The 16,772-nt window shown below is 36.1% G+C and overlaps 1 protein-coding gene across 1 annotated transcript; it reads left to right on the forward strand.

The window, feature by feature from the left end:
- The first annotated feature begins 15,828 nt into the window (after positions 1–15,828).
- Positions 15,829–16,389, forward strand: LOC114310616 (disease resistance RPP13-like protein 4). The gene has a single exon (XM_028256659.2). The coding sequence runs from the start codon at positions 15,829–15,831 to the stop codon at positions 16,387–16,389; it is 561 nt and encodes a 186-aa protein (XP_028112460.2).
- Positions 16,390–16,772: the final 383 nt, after the last annotated feature.

Here is a 16,772-nt window from a genome sequence, read left to right on the forward strand (position 1 = left end):
GGAGTGATGTTTATGTGTAGAATAAATCTGAACCACAAGATGAAAATTTTAGATAATTTCTAGATTGATAAAGATGGGTTTGTAGTATTACTCATTTCTCTATTTATTTTTTTAAAAAAAAACATTATATAGAGGAGTGCACACCACTTAAGCAACACACGTATTATAATATTAATTTTATTATTATTTATTTTTATTTTTACTTATTTAAATTGCACACACATCATGTGTACTAGTCGCTAGTCTTCATAAAATTCATTATTTGCTGTGATAACATATTAACTTATTAATTAGTTATTTATGTAAAAATTTAAATTATTCAGAGATTTTACAAGGAAGCTAAGCCAAACTTGAGGTTATTTGAACCTCCCCAAAAGCTTTCTATTGTAAGATGAAAAATCTTAAAATTTTGGAGATATTGATTTGTGATTATGTATCAATTTTAAATAGTAAATAACCATCCTAATCAAATAATCAAAGACAAATCGACACAACGATTTTATGTGAAAAAATCACAATTGGAGTGCCTCCAATTGTAATAAAAAACTACAGGCCAAAGCAACAAAGCAATCCACTAAGAAGACAAAAAGGAATTACACAAGTGTACTCTCAATTAACTAGCAAATCCATACTCGAATTGAACGTACTCCAATGTGTCTCTTCTAACACCGTCTTCACCTAGGAATTGTCTTGTCCAACGTTGAATCCACAACGCCGGTGTCAAATCACGACGATGAGCCACTCCAGAATCCACCAAAGCTTTAGGCCCAAATTCTTCAGAATCCACCGAAGAACAACTCTCTCTTTTGTATTGAATAAAACAAAACAAACAAACCCTTTGATATAATCCACTGAATTCATGATATAAACTCTCACAGATATCAAAGGAAACAAGCAAAGAAGCTCCAGATGAAAACCCTAATACCCAAGAAGAAGATCTGGAAGCCGTACCCTAGAAACTGAATTAATCGCAGATTTATAGAAAACATAATCGCGATCTCCGCTCGAGCGCAAGAATGGCCGCTCGAGCAGACTGACTAAAACGCGTGTTTCAGAACAAGGGTCTATGCTCGAGCGCAAAAACACAACTCCCAGTATTTTTGCAGATAGTTCAAACTTCTGGAATAAAAAATTCTGTGCTCGAGCGCACAAATAGTTGCTCGAGCGGTCAAGCAACTTCGACAGCTTGACCCCCGACATAGTCAGCGAAGTGTCAAACATGATAGGATTAAGATCACAAACTCCTCTGCATAGGCAAAATTCGGGTTGGATTCATATCTAAAAACTCATAGCCTCACTAAAATAAAAGATTGAATAAAATTACAACTTAAAGGAGTTTTGTCAAACAAGATTGCCAATAACAAAAACCTAACATAAGAAAAAGTTCTTACAAATTTCCTCTTTGAAAAAGAAAAAATTGTATATATTGATCAATGTATTCATCATTTAAAATTTGAAGTATGATCAAATGGATTTACTCGGAACTTGATGGAAAAGGAGGTCTTTATGGTCAACTAGATCAACCAGCCAAAACGCCGCCCGAATTTAATCATTTATTAAGAAAAATAGGGTCACCTTAATTTATTAGGTAAATTATACTTATCATTTTGGAGATTTAAAAAAAAATAAAATAAAATTGAGTAATGCTAGAGACCCCAAAGGGTGTGTTTGTTTTGAAGGATTAGGGGGTGGGATTGGACTATTAGTCCCACCGGACTAATAGTCCATTGTTTGTTTCATTTTTTTTGCTCCGGACTAATAGTCCCCCCGGACTATTAGTCCCACAAATATGGGACTATCCTATCCTATGGGGGGAGGGTGGGATAGAAACCATGGGATTGGTATCTCATGGGATTATTTTGTGAAATGTCCATTTTACCCTCCATGCTATTACTTAGCAAACAATTAGAAAAGGATAAAATAGTCTATTGAACATTTATAAATTATTTTTTTTCGTGTTGTTAATTTAAAATTATATATTAAATAAAAAAATTTAATTATAAATTATAAATTATAAATTTAATTTAATTAAAAATAATAAATTATAAATTATGGCCCTATAAATTTTACCAAAGTTTTAGCATTTTTGAAAAAAAAATACATCAAATTTCATAATTTTAATATAATTATGTTAAATTTTTTTAATGTTTTAATTCACATGACATTTAATTATATTTTTTTTAGTAATTTGTTAGTCATAAAATGATGTCATTTCTTTTACATTCAATTTTTATTATTATTATATCTTGTGATGAATGTTAGTCAAGAAAATATATTTATTGATTATTGTGTTTTGTGATGAAAATTAAGAATATTTGCGGTGCACATTATGTGACTCACTCTATGATAAAAGTTACAAATGGTGAATCTATGATGCGCACAACTAAAGCAAAATTTATAACCATTGTGATTATGTATATTACAAATAATTTATGATGAGAAATGTTAGGAATAATTTTGGTTATAAAATTACAACATATTATTTAGTGCTTGTTTTGAAACATTGTAATTATATTATGCATATTGTAATAGAATGCATATGATATGCACTTTGTGAAGAAGGCACATTGTTGAGAAAATATTATTTTGTCCCCAAAGCTATTGCTTAAAAATCAAATCAATTCTTATTCTTTTAATAAAATCAATTTTACATATAAACTATTTAATTTTGCATCAATTTTATCCTCACCATCAATTGTCGTTTATAAGCAAACAGAAGTTGCTTATATGGCCCTCAAATTTCATTTGAAATTTCATTTTACCTTTCAAACTATTTCTAAAATATCAATTAGACCCCTAGGCAAAATGAAATTTGAAGGTCTAATTAATATTTTATCAATAATTTGGGGGATAAGATGAAGTTTTAAATAAAAACATGATGCCAAGTCAGCAAATTCTGTCTGATCATAGACGACAAGTGACAGCGGGGTGAAATTGATCCAAAATTGAATGGTTTATGTGTAAAATTCATATAATTGAAAGAATGGATGTTGAATTGATTTTGAGTGATAGTTTGGGGGCAAAGTAAAACTTCCTTCACATTGTTTAAAGGAGGGTTGAGCTTCTCCGTGGAATCCATTACAAGTTCTGTTTCAATGATTCTAATTATTTATTTTGTCGGGTCTTAAATGTATATTATTTAGGGATATTTACCAATAAATCTCATCTCACAAACAAGTACATGACACTCTAAAAAAAATTAAAAATAGTGTACTTTTTCCAAACACGACAATGTGGCGGGTATAATGTGACACTCTAAAAAAAATTAAAAATTTCTCAGTGTACTTTTTCCAAATGTGACAAGTATGATGTGGCACTCTAAAAAAATTAAAAAACTCTTTAATATATATTTTTTAAATATTGCACTATAACGTGGCGGATATAATGTGACACTCTAATGTGACGGGCAAATGAGTCATTACATATCCAAAAGGACTAAATGGTTCACAAGAAAAAATATGGGACTATATGGATTACAAGTCCAAAATATATGACTTATTGGTCAATCTCCCTATTATACAGAAAAATTAAGTTGAATCGATAATCATAACATTTTTATTTTATTACTTTTGTTTTCAAAAAATTAAACAAATATTTTTATTAAAATAGACTATTTATCTTTTTAGAAAAATAAGACAAAATGAAAATATTATAATTATTGAATCAATTTAATTTTTTTTATAAATAATTGAAATCATTAAAATAAAATTCATAATAAACTCCATAAACCAAAACAGAACCGTAATAAAATCCACGAAAAATTCTATTTCCGCACACCAAGTTTCTTTACTCCACACACTTAATGAATTTTTTCAGAATCACAATTTTATCCTTTAACAAAATTACATCTCACCCACACATCTCACAATTTCTCCATACACATCTCACCTACCACCATCTCACCAGCCACTTCCTCGCCGGCCATCGCCTCCCATGCCTAAATCTCAACCATACATAGCATTTCCTTTTATTTTCCCTACTTTTTTCAGTCCCTAACCTTCCCATTTCGTCTTTTTTCTTTCTCTATAGATCGTCAGAGAAATCGCTCATGTTCGGACAACTAGTGCTGAACAGATCGCCGCCATTAGGATATTAACTATTGAATTTATAGGGTTTGTTCGAGCATCAACCATTGAATCTCTCTCTGTCTCTTTTTCTTTCTCTGTTAATTGATCGATCGATCGTGGTGAAGAAGGGAAATTGCGTCGTGATGGATGAGGCGGAGAGGACTGGGGGAGGGGGCGAAGAAGACTGGAGAAGGGTTAAGAAGGTGAATCGCAGAGGTGACGGTGACCGATGATGATTGCAATGGAGGTGACTGTGACCGGCGATGATCACGATGGAGGTGACGGCAGCGTGAAGAGATGTGTAAGAATGACTGAGAGGCTGGGAAGGGACGGTGGTTGATGTCGTCACTGCCGCTATCGCCATTAGCTAGTGTAGTTAGGGATAAAGTTTTTGGAGTGAGAAATGGTGGAAGGAGAGGATGTACACAAAGAATGTGAGGGTATATTTGGAATGTGAAGTGTGTGGATTGAGATAAAGAAGTAAATATAGCGATCTCGGTTTTCCCTTCATTGTTTAATTGTATTTCGGACTCGGTTCCGTGGATGTGTTGTTGTCTTATTCCCGTTCCATCATTTACTCTTTGTATATGAGTCTTGGGTTGTGTTGGGCAGGTTTGAAACAGGTTGGGTGTGTTTGGAAAAACAGGTTGGTTGTGGTTGGAAACCAAGGGTTAGTGTCCATTAAATTTTCATAATGGTCCATTTAATGCCAACTAGTGTTCATTTAATCCAACTAGTGTCCATTTAATGCCAACTAGTGTCTTTTCATAATCCAACTAGTGTCTTTTCATAATCCAACTAGTGTTTATTAGTGGGCTTTAATGTACCAATAAATCCTAACTTGACCTTTCAATTCCAACCAGTGGGCTTCTATGCCATGTTACATCAGGTTTGCCTATAAATATCACCATTCTCTAGCATGGCAAACACTAGTAACACTCTCACACACACACATTCGACTAAAGGAGAGGAAGGAGAACAAGAGAGAAATCTTGAGAGGAAGAGGAAGGGATGGCTTGCTCTTCATTTTGATTCGAAAATTATTGGGTTTGGAGCACCTTCGAAATCCTTCATCTTCTCCATTTGGTCTCTCCATTTGAGGTAGGGATAACTACTCATTTAGTACGGCTTATCATCCTCAGACTGACGGGCAGTCCGAGCGTACTATTCAGATCCTTGAGGATATGCTTCGGGGTTGTGTCCTTGACTTTAGTGGGACGTGGGAGAGGCACTTACCATTGGTGGAGTTTGCCTACAACAACAGCTTTCAGTCTAGTATCGGCATGGCACCGTTTGAGGCCTTGTATGGCCGACCGTGTAGGTCTCCAGTGTGTTGGGCCGAGGTGGGTGATGCACCTTTGTTGGGTTCGGAGTTGGTTAGGGAGACGACGGAGAAAGTTGAACTTATCCGTAGGAGGCTTGTTACAGCCCAGAGTCGTCAGAAATCTTATGCTGACCGTAGGAGGAGGCCTTTGGTGTTTGAGATAGGTGATCATGTCTTTCTGAAGATATCACCTAGGCGGGGTTTGATGAGATTTGGCAAGAGTGGGAAGTTATCCCCTCGGTTTATTGGGCCTTTTGAGATCCTTGAAAGGATTGGTGAGGTTGCTTATCGTTTAGCGTTGCCACCGCAGTTGTCCGAAGTTCATGACGTGTTTCATGTGAGTATGCTTCGGAAGTATGAGCCGGATCCATCGCATGTATTAGATTGGACCGACTTAGAGGTGGATGAGGATGCCTCGTATGAGGAGAGACCGGTTCGGGTCTTGGATAGGCGGGATCAAGTCCTGTGTGGCAAGACCATCCCTTTGGTTAAGGTTTTGTGAAAACATCACGGAGTGGAGGAAGCCACTTGGGAACATGAGTTGGAGGTCCGCGAGAAATATCCGGACTTGTTTGTTGATGAGTAATCTTGTATTTAAATTTTGTAATGTTACTAGACTTATGTTTTGGTATTAATGGAAGTATGTTGTAGAACTTACCTTGATATGGGAAGTTGATTATGATATTGCATATGTTGGCTATATTGCAGAATTGGAATTTATATCATGTATATTGATTATGATATGAACTGTGAACCATGTATGTTGGAAATGGTTGGAAATGGAAGAAAATTGCATGTTAATAATGCACTTGTAATATATGTTATGAAATGCCTCTTGAAAAGAGATGGGGTTGGCCAGTAATGGGTCGGGTTGTTTAATATCATGTTGCAATATTGTTGAAAATGGAGAAAACCTGTTTTTGAAAAACCTGTGTTTAATTTCGGGGACGAAATTCTTTAAGGGGGGGAGGTTATAGCGATCCCGGTTGTCCCTTTACTGTTCTGTTGTATTCCGAACTTGGTTCCGTGAAGTTGGTAGTGGTATCTATCTTGTTGCCGTCCTTTAATTCCACTTGATTGAGTTTTAGGATGTGTTGGGCAGGTTTGTTACAGGTTGGTTAGGCCTTAGTTTCAATTCCTTGTTGTTCAGTTTTTAGGCGATCCGCTCGAGTGGGTCTTCTTGCGCTCGAGCGGGGATTGCACTCCTCCAGTATTTCGTGTTCCTGCAAAACTTCTGCAGATGTGATTTTTACGCTCGAGCAGGTTTGTTTACGCTCGAACGGGTTGGTTGGCGCTCGAGCGGGTGGTACTTTCTGGGTACAGGTTCTGGGAGGGGGAAATCTACGCTCGAGTGGACTAGTTTTCGCGCTCGAGCGGAAGTGCTTTATTCTTGTGTCTTGGCGCTTGAGTGGGCATTATTACGCTCGAGCGTGTTCAGATTTTTGTTCTTGGCGCTCGAGCGTTGTGTTCTCCGCTCGAGCGGGTCATACGTATATGAGTTATCCGCTGGGTGATTTTAAATCACTTTTTGCTTTTCTTTCTCTCTCCTACTTTTTCTAAAAGCCATTTTTGAGAGCCTCTCTCTCTCTAGAAACTCCCTTCTCTCTAGGGTTTGATCTAGTTAGAGTGTCCTCCTTCTCTTCGGCCTTTGTAAAAGTCGTGTTGATCGTCGAGGGCGTCGTTTTGGTCCGAAAATCTTGGGCTTTGGAGCATTTTGGTTTTTGTCTCTTCTTCATCCGAGCTCCAACTTCGAGGTAGGGATAACCTACTCCTCACTATGGGCTTTGTCTTTAAATTTTAGTATTTTGAGATGTTGGGGTTGGTTTGGTAATTTTGTGAAAGTTTGGGGGCCTTTGTGTAATTTTACAAAGTTGGGGTTTTAGCTATATAAAACCTAAATGCATGTTTGGCATGGAAAAGTGAAATTAATGTTGAAACATTAATGAAAATGGAACCTAAGGGTTGTAATGTTAATTATGGAAAATGTCCTAATTACATTGATTGATTAATTTGTATAATTAATTGTTGGAAATGAGGGATTGATTTGAAAATGTGGAAATTGGAAAGGGAAGGGTTTAAAGGGTGCAGTTGGATCATTTATCACTTACCTAGTTGAAATGTTGATTATATATCCATTGTTGCATTTATTTTCTGTATAGAAATAACTGCTTTGGGCTATCGGTGGAGGATAGTCGTGATTGTTGTAGACAATGCATGATGATTAGGCTAACTGAAACTAATCACTGGAATGCGTCATTGAGTTTGACGGTTGAAAGAATACATTAAATTTATGTATTATATGATCATGTGTATAATTATTGTTTATATGCATTGTGTCGTGTTGGAGGAGATAGGGGATGTACTCCACGGTTTAGGGGAAGATAGGGGATGGACCTTTAAACCGGATGTTGTTGGGAGGAGATAAGGGATGGACTCCATAGATAGAGCTCATATGCTTATCTATTAATGTGTTGACAGAGCTCATATGCTTGTCTTTGGAAGTGTGATAGGGGTCTTATGCATATCTATGGAAGTGATGATATAGCTTGTATGCTTATCTGTTGGTGTGGGATATAGCTAGTATGCTTATCTATTATGAAATGAGAAAGTGTTTAATATGAGTTATTGTCTCATATGGGTTGTTTGGCCAGGTTCTGAGCCATGGTTATAAATTGAGAATTGAACAGAATTGGAAAATGGATTGTAACATGGACTTGCATGTCATGAAACTGTAAAGTGTGATAGGGGAAAGTATCAGTGTTGGCCATCTATCAACTGCTAATCTTTTAGTCATTGTTCATATTTGGTTTAGTGTATTTCTACTGGGCTGTGGCTCACCCTATATGGGAATATCATTTTCAGGTACAGGTAGCATGCCACCTCCAAGGACGTAGCTTGGGAGGCTAGAGGCAGGCGGACTTTTGTTGTTTTATTTCTTTGATGTATTACATGTATATTCCAGCCAAGGGCTTAAGGTGTAAATGAGTTAGCACTCTTTTGTTGTAACCAAGTGTTAACTTGGAAAGCTGTAAGCCCTTAGGGCATTTGCTTTTGTGGTTAACATGTGATACTTTTGTAATGAAGCACTCTGATGAATAGAAGAATGTGAATCATTTGTATATCAATGCATATCTATATTAATAGGTTTAATGTTGTTATTTCGAGGGCGTTACAATAATTGTTTATATACATTGTATTGTGTGGGAGGAGATAGGGGATGTACTCCACGGTTTGGGAGAAGATAGTGGATGGACTCCTAAACCGGATTTTATTTAGGAGGAGATAGGGAATGAACTCCATTGATACAGCAAATCTGTGTATCATTTATGAAGTATGAAGTGTTTTAACATGAGTTGTTATCTCATGTGAATTGTGAAGTATGGAAGTGTTTTATTATGAGTTATAATCTCATTTAAATTGTTGATATTGGAAAGGATCATGGACATACTTGTCATGGATTTGGATTGTGCTGTATGTTGGTTTATATGAGTTAAACATTTATCAAAATGCTAAAGTTTTAGTTATTGCTCATATTATGTTTAGCATATCTCTACTGGGCGTTGGCTCACCCTATATGGGACATCATTTTCAGGTCCAGGTGATATGTCGCCTCCAAGGATGTAGCTTGGGAGGTTGTCGAATCTGAAGGTTTCCTTTTTGTGATTATTTTGTGTGTTACATGTAAATCAAGCCAATGGCTTATTTTGTGTTTTGAGTTAGTACTCTCTTCTTTGTAACCAAGTGTTGGCTTGGAAAGTTGGAAGCCCGTAGGGCATTTACTTTTGATGTCAACATGTAATACTTTTGTAATGAATACTCTGATAAATAGAAATATACTTTATCCTCTAATGTCAATGCATGTCAAGCATGTGGGTTTATATTGTATTATTTTGAGGGCGTTACAGTAAAAATCAAATTACTTAATATGTGGATTGAGAAAATATGTACACAGAGATAATTTGGTGTGTGAAAATAGAATTTTCCAAAATCCACCCTCAAGTTCTCTCAAGATAACGCGGTTCAACAACCCTGGTCCCAGCCAGTGGGCTATATTTCTTCCCCGTGTCTCACCAATTATTGCCTCGGTAAACATCTATAGTTGGCCACCCCCTTCTTTATCTCTTTTGCACCTTTTCTCAATCTCACTTGGCATCTCTCTCTCTCTCTCCCAGACACACGATTGATTTCTCTGACTATGACATTTTCAAAACTTTATTCCCACTCTAGGGTGGCTTTTATCTTTATTCCCATTGTCGGGTAAAATGGCTTTAGTAATGCCGCTTTTCAGAAAATGACTTTTGAAAAGCCGTGTTTCGTGATTAAAATAATAATAAAATTTGAACACAAAAAATCGATTTTGGAAAAGCTGGTTTTAATTAAGTTTTAATTAATTCTGAATTAATTAAAAACAGTTTTGGTAAAACCTTTTTTACACTAATTTTTCTTTTAATTTATATTTTTAACATAAATATTTTTTGACTAAATACAAAAACGGTTTTAGAAAAATCGTTTTATAACATTGTGATAAAAATATAGGTAACGGTACTTCCTGCACTGCCGGAACCTCCCTCCTGCACTGCCGGAACCTCCTCCGGTAACGGTACTTCCTGCCTCGCAGGTCTACCACGCCTAGCACCTCTTCCTCGTCCTGACATCCTAATAAAGGTAACACAGAACATTAGCACATTCACAAATGTGCCGAAACTAAACACTCACGTCCTAATGCATGGACAACTGTAATTCACTCCACGTAAGCACATAAACACATAAGCACTTATGAATTTCATTTCCGGATAATGATAGTCCCGAGGCGTTACTGGAGTTCCGGTTAGAAACAGCATTGATCAAGTGCTTTTCCAACAAGACTCCCAGAAACCCAAGGATCCAATCAACATCCTAGAAATTAAATCCCATACCCACATAGTCACATAAGCATGTTATCAATTAAGCACATAGCATATGATACTACATCTAAGTCTCTATCAAGCGAGACAAACCCATTGTGATCCTAATCACTTCCCACGTACCCAAAGTATTCGAACCCGGTACGCTCTGATACCAAGTTGTAACACCCTCAAAATAATAACATTAAACCCAACATATAAGACATGCATTGATATGTAAAAGTTCCATATTCTTCCATTTATCAGAATTCCATTACATAAGTATTACATGTTAACAACAAAAGCAAATGCCCTAAGGGCTTACAGCTTTCCAAGTTAACACTTGGTTACAACAAAAGAGTACTAACTCATACACATTAAGCCCTTGGCTTGAATTTACATGTAATACATCAAAAAGTAAAACGACAAAAGTATGTCCGCCTCTAGCCTCCCAAGCTATGTCCTTGGAGGTGGCATGCTACCTGTACCTGAAAATGATATTCCCATAAAGGGTGAGCCACAGCCCAGCAGAAATATACTAAACCAACCATGAACAATGACTAAAAGATTAGCAATTGATAGATGGCCAACACTGAAACATTCACATAAATCACATATTTATGTCATACGACTTATGAGTCCAAGTTACTTTTCATTTTCTCTTTTTCAACAGATAGACATATAAGCACTATCCACATTCTCAACAGATATGTAAAAAAACTATATCCCACATTCACAGATAAGCATATAAGCTGTATCCACATTCTACAACAGATATGTATAACAATAATATCCACAGATAAGCATATAAGCTATATCCATACTTCACAAAGATAAGCATATGAGCTGTATCTACGGAGTTCATCCCCTATCTTCTCCCAATACTATCCGGTTTAGAGGTACATCCCCTATCTTCCCCTAAACCGCGGAGTACATCCCCCATCTCCTCCTCTACACATAACGTATACAAACACAATGGTTCTATATACAATCACTCAATACATACAGTTAATGTATTCTATCAACCGTCAAGTTCCATGACACATTCCATTGATTAGTTTCCGTTTGCCTAATCATCATGCATTGTCTACAACAATCACGACTATCCTCCACCGATAGTCCAAAGCAGTTATTTCTAAAACAGAAAATAAATGCACAATGGATATTCAATCAACATTTCATTCCGGTGAGTGATAAATAATTCAACTACACCCTTTACCCCTTTGCATTCCCAATCTTAACAATCTCATTTCAGTTCCTCATTTCTCACAATTAATTATCCCAATTAATCAAACAATGTAATTAGGTCATTATCCATAGTTACCATTTCAACCCTTAGGTCCCATTTTCATCAATGATTTAACATTTATTCCATTTCTCTATGCCAAACATGCATCTAGGTTTATTATGAATAAAACCCCAACTTTTGTAAAATTGCACAAAAGCCCCAAACTTTCACCAAATTACCAAACCAACCCCAACATCTCAAAATACTAAAATTTAAAGACAAAATCCATAGAGAGGAGTAGGATATCCCTACCTCGAAGTTTGAGCCAAAAAGCAGATGAAGACTCGAAGATCAACGTGTTCCAAATCCCAACTTTTTCAGATTAAAACAAAGCTCTCAACGCCCTCTATCTTTTTAACAAAGGCCCTAGGCTAGATTCACACTCTAGGGAGATCAATTCTTAGAGAGAGTGTAAGTTTAGAGAGAGAGGGTCTCGGATCTAGGTTTTGATAAAAAAAGAAAGTGAAAAAGTGATGTTCAAAAACGCTACTGTCCGCTGATATAAAACACGCTCGCTCGAGCGAAGACTTGGTCGCTCGAGCGACCAGACACAGAAACTCTCGCTCGAGCCAAGGAACTCTCGCTCGAGCCAAAAACTCAGAAGTGCGCTCGAGCGAAGGAATGCTCGCTCGAGCCAACAACTCAAACCCTCAGGTCTGTAACCAGAAGCACGCTCGAGCGACAGACCTCTCGCTCGAGCGAGGAACAAACCAGACCGCTCGAGCCAAGAAAAACTCGCTCGAGCCAAGAAATGCAACTCTCAGGTCCAGAACCAGACGCAAGCGCTCGCTCGAGCGAAGCCACTCTGGCTCGACCCACCAGACACAATCTCAACTCTCGCTCGAGCGACCAACTCCTCGCTCGAGCGAAGGTCCAAAAATCTGGGCAGCAACACTAGGCTCCCAAACATAACCAACCTGTAACAAACCTGCCCAACACATCCTATAACTCAATATACAAAGTAGAAAGGATGCAAACAAGATAATAAACAACTACCAACATCCACGGACACATGTCCGGATCACTGTACAACAAGGGTAAACCCGGGATCGCTATATATATACACACATTCTTGATCTTCCACCGTCTCCTTTGAGTGTTGTGTTTGATTATAATTTTCAAACATTGATTCCACATCCACTTTCCCCTCGGATGTCCCCCCGGACGACATCTGGCTGGTTGACCAAAAAATTTTAAAAAACAACTCAAAACTCAAAATACAACTCAAAACTCTTTTCAAAACTCATAACCAAACAAGTTTTCTCTTTTCAAAACTCATGACTCAAAACACGACTCTACACTCAAATCATGATTCTAAAAATAATTTTAAAAAACAAAATAAAATATATTTTTTGAAAATAGAATTTTGAAAAGAGTTTGGTTTTGAGTTTTGAATTGAGTTTTGAGTTGTGTATTTGATTATGAGTTTTGAAATTAATTTTTGAATTGAGTTTTGAGTAATTTTGAGTGGTGTGTTTGGTTATAAAATGCTTTTCTAAAATCTTTTTTGTATTAAAAATATTTTTGGTCAAAAAATATTTATGTTGAAAATATAAATTAAAATAACCTTTAATTTGAAAATACAAACATCACATCCAACTATAAAAAAATCTAATTACCTTTCTAAACACAAAAAATTTAATTTACTAACATAGACAAAAACTAAAATAGCCTATTAAAATAACAACTTCTCAAACCTCCACAATATATGTTTTATATAGGGTTCGTTTGGGATGTGGGTTGACTTTTTGACTATTTTAGCCTATGGTTAAAAAGTCTCGTTTGAGATATGTTTTTTGACTTTTTTGACTTTTGTGAAAGAAAAAATGAAATAATTATGGTTTGGATTTGACATTTTGTGAGTGTTTGAGAAGTTACTATTTTAGTAAGCTACTTTAGCTTTTGACTATTTTAGTAGGTTATTTTAGTTTTTGACTATTTACTAGGTTACAATTTTTGTATTTGGGAAGATGGTTAGATTTCTTTGTGCTTGAATGTAATGTTTGTGAGACAAAAATTAAATGATTATAAGTTTGATGTGACATTTTGTCTTATTAACTATTTCAGTCTAATTTGTCTTTTTGTGAATCTTAACCTAATTTAAGCAAAAATCCCACTTCCTAAATAGTCCCTTTGTCTTATTAAACTAAAAAATTTATTTTATCATTTTATGAATATTTTAGTCAAAAAAATCTCAGTTTAACTCATACCCAAACAAGGGCATAATAAGTAATTGAACGTGGAATCTTGATGAGATTTATTGGAGTATTATATGGATCATGTTTTGTCTGTGTTGTAATTTCCTAAAGAAACTCATCTTTGAATGCATTGAAATTGTTGCTTCTCTCTCTTCTTTTGGTTCCCAAGTCCAACAACCTTCCTACATGGGAAAACAAATATAAAACGATTTTTCTAAAATCGTTTTTGTATTAAAAATATTTTTGAAATTCATCTTTGAATGTATTGGAATTGTTGCTCTCTCTCTCTCTCTTCTTTTGGTTCCAAGTCCAACAACCTTCCCACATGGGAAAACAAATATAAAACATTTTTCTAAAATCGTTTTTGTATTAAAAATATTTTTGGTCAAAAAATAGTTATGTTAAAAATATAAATTAAAAAAGAAATTAGTGTAAATCAAAACCATTTGTAATTAATTCAAAATTAATTAAAACTTAATTAAAATTGTCTTTTCAAAGCCAATTTTCTATGTTCAAATTTTTATTTTTATTTTAATCACAAAATACAGCTTTTCAAAAATCATTTTCTGAAAAACGAATATTGCTAAAGTCGTTTTTATGAGAATAAAAAAAAAAGTGGGAATAAAATTTTGAAAATGTGAAAGCACGGAAATCAGCCCGGACACACACTTCGTCTCTCTCTCTCTCTCTCATATGGTGTCACAGCGTTTCTTCTCTCTCATGATCCATCTCTCTCTTTGAAACCCAGCCCAGACCGTCAAAGAAAAAACGTGTTCACCCTCTCTCATGATCCATTTTTCTCTTTGAAACCTAGACCAGACCATCAAAGAAAAAACCTCTCTCTCTCTCTCTCTCTCTCTATCCAAGACTACAACACGACCCTGTTTTGGTAGTAGTTCCTTTCAAAGCCATGGACAGTAGTATCTCCCAACCAAATCCACTTAACAACCACCACCACAAAGCTACCACCGCCCCAAACAACAACGACGACTACCAAGTTGCACATCCTGATCTCACTAACATGATTGGTCGAGATCTTAATTTCATGAAAGAGACCACGACAGAGATTCAGAAGTTTGTAGATCGTATGAATGTGCAAATCAACCAGGCTTGTGAGAAATTTGAGGAGATCAAAACAAGAGGAGGGAGTAATACTAACGAACTTGACCAACTGAGAATGTCTGTCAAGAAGTTGAAATCCCAGATTCCCTCCAAGCTTAAAATCCGTTATGATGATGATTCAAAACCACATCAGAAACCATGGTTTGATGGATCCATTAACAGTAGCAGCAGCAACTACCAAGTCGATGTAAACAAGGCCGGTTATTTGCACAGCTCGTACAAGGAGCCAAAGTTTGATCATGCCCCTGCACTTTCAGATATCCGGGTATCTTTCCGTAGACTCCCCTGGATACTAAAAGAATGTTTGAATTTTTTCTTGATGTTCCCAGAAATGGCTACCATGAAAAAAATTCTTATGATTTACTGGTGGATTGGAGAGATATCTCTACACGCAGAACAAGCAGAGCATCTTGCCAATGAGATCTTGGATGAGCTTACTGCAAAGGGCTTCATCGAGCCTATCTACAAAAATTGTGGATTGGTTGTGGATAGCTACAGGATGCCCCCTTACATTCGTTCTGCTGTAACCTTTGAATTAGAGGGCCATGATTTTGATTATTTTCCGAGTCTTTGCTTCGGCTATTGGAAAAGATTCATAGTCAACGTTGATGCGGCTATTATTGATGGAAGACATGAAATTATTTTCAAAAGGGGCACCAATTCGAAAGTTGTTTACTTGGGAAGGTGGCAGAGCTCGGTCACGCGTCACATTGAAGTCCTAGACATCAAAATTCTCAATGCACTCAAGAATATGAAACAATTGAGGTTTCTTAGCCTTCGAGGAATTTCTTTGATTATAGAGCTTCCTCGGTACATTTCACAACTGATTGATCTTAAAATTCTAGATCTCAAAGCCTGTCACAACCTTGAGATGGTTCCAGATTGGATTGGCTTGCTTGAAAATTTGACACACTTGGATATATCTGAGTGTTAACTTTTAGATCACATGCCCAAGGGGCTTGGTGCATTATCTAATCTCCAAGTCCTCAAGGGATTTATTATTGGAGATTTCAAGGACAAAAAGTCATGTACTATCAATAATTTGACAAAATTGTCAAAGCTACGAAAATTGAGCATATCCATAAGTACGAAAGAATTTCCAATAGCTCTGCAGCTTCATTTACAAAGATTAAAATTTCTACAGAAGTTGAAAATATCTTGGCCAGGATGCATTTTACGAGGTAAAACTAAGCAGCGTGATCTAAAACTTCCTCTCTCATTGGAACTTCCTTCATCGTTGCAAAAACTAGAGCTTGAGGGTTTTCCTGAGATAGATACACCTGGTTGGTTGCTATCTCACAATTTGGAAAACTTGAAGAAACTTTACATCAGAGGAGGACTATTGTGTAATCTGGGCATAATAGTAGCTACCACAGTTGAAATGTTACAATTGAAGTACTTGAGTAACTTAGAGATGCCTTGGAAAGATATTATGATGTTATTTCCCAATTTGATTTACCTGGAGAAAGTAGAATGTCCCAGCCTCGATTCCTTCTCGTGTGATTAAAATGGTGTTTGGATAAGGAAAGACAATGGCATCGATGAGAAATGCGGTGGAAGAAGCCACTGAGCGAGGATAGGAAACCTCTTTCTATTGTCTTCCCTTTCTACTTCTAGGCTGGCAAATTAATGTCTTCAGAAATAGTATATAGTTATTTCCCTCTCATGAAAAATTAGTTGTACGTATTTATTTATTGAATCAAATGTATATGTCTTGAAGGTCATTCATCAAGGCTTCTTTACAAGTTTTCAATAAAGTTGCATTTGGGAAAGACAGGGCATGTCTTTACTGGTAATTTTTTCTAAGGGGAAATTACAAAAATAAAAATAAAAACAAAAAATCAGAGTTTAAATTTTGTGAAAAAACAGGCCTTAATTTTTAATTCTATC

The sequence above is a fragment of the Camellia sinensis genome, chromosome 11, assembly GCF_055761805.1.
Source record: "Camellia sinensis isolate YWXY chromosome 11, ASM5576180v1, whole genome shotgun sequence".
Taxonomy (NCBI): Eukaryota; Viridiplantae; Streptophyta; class Magnoliopsida; order Ericales; family Theaceae; genus Camellia; species Camellia sinensis.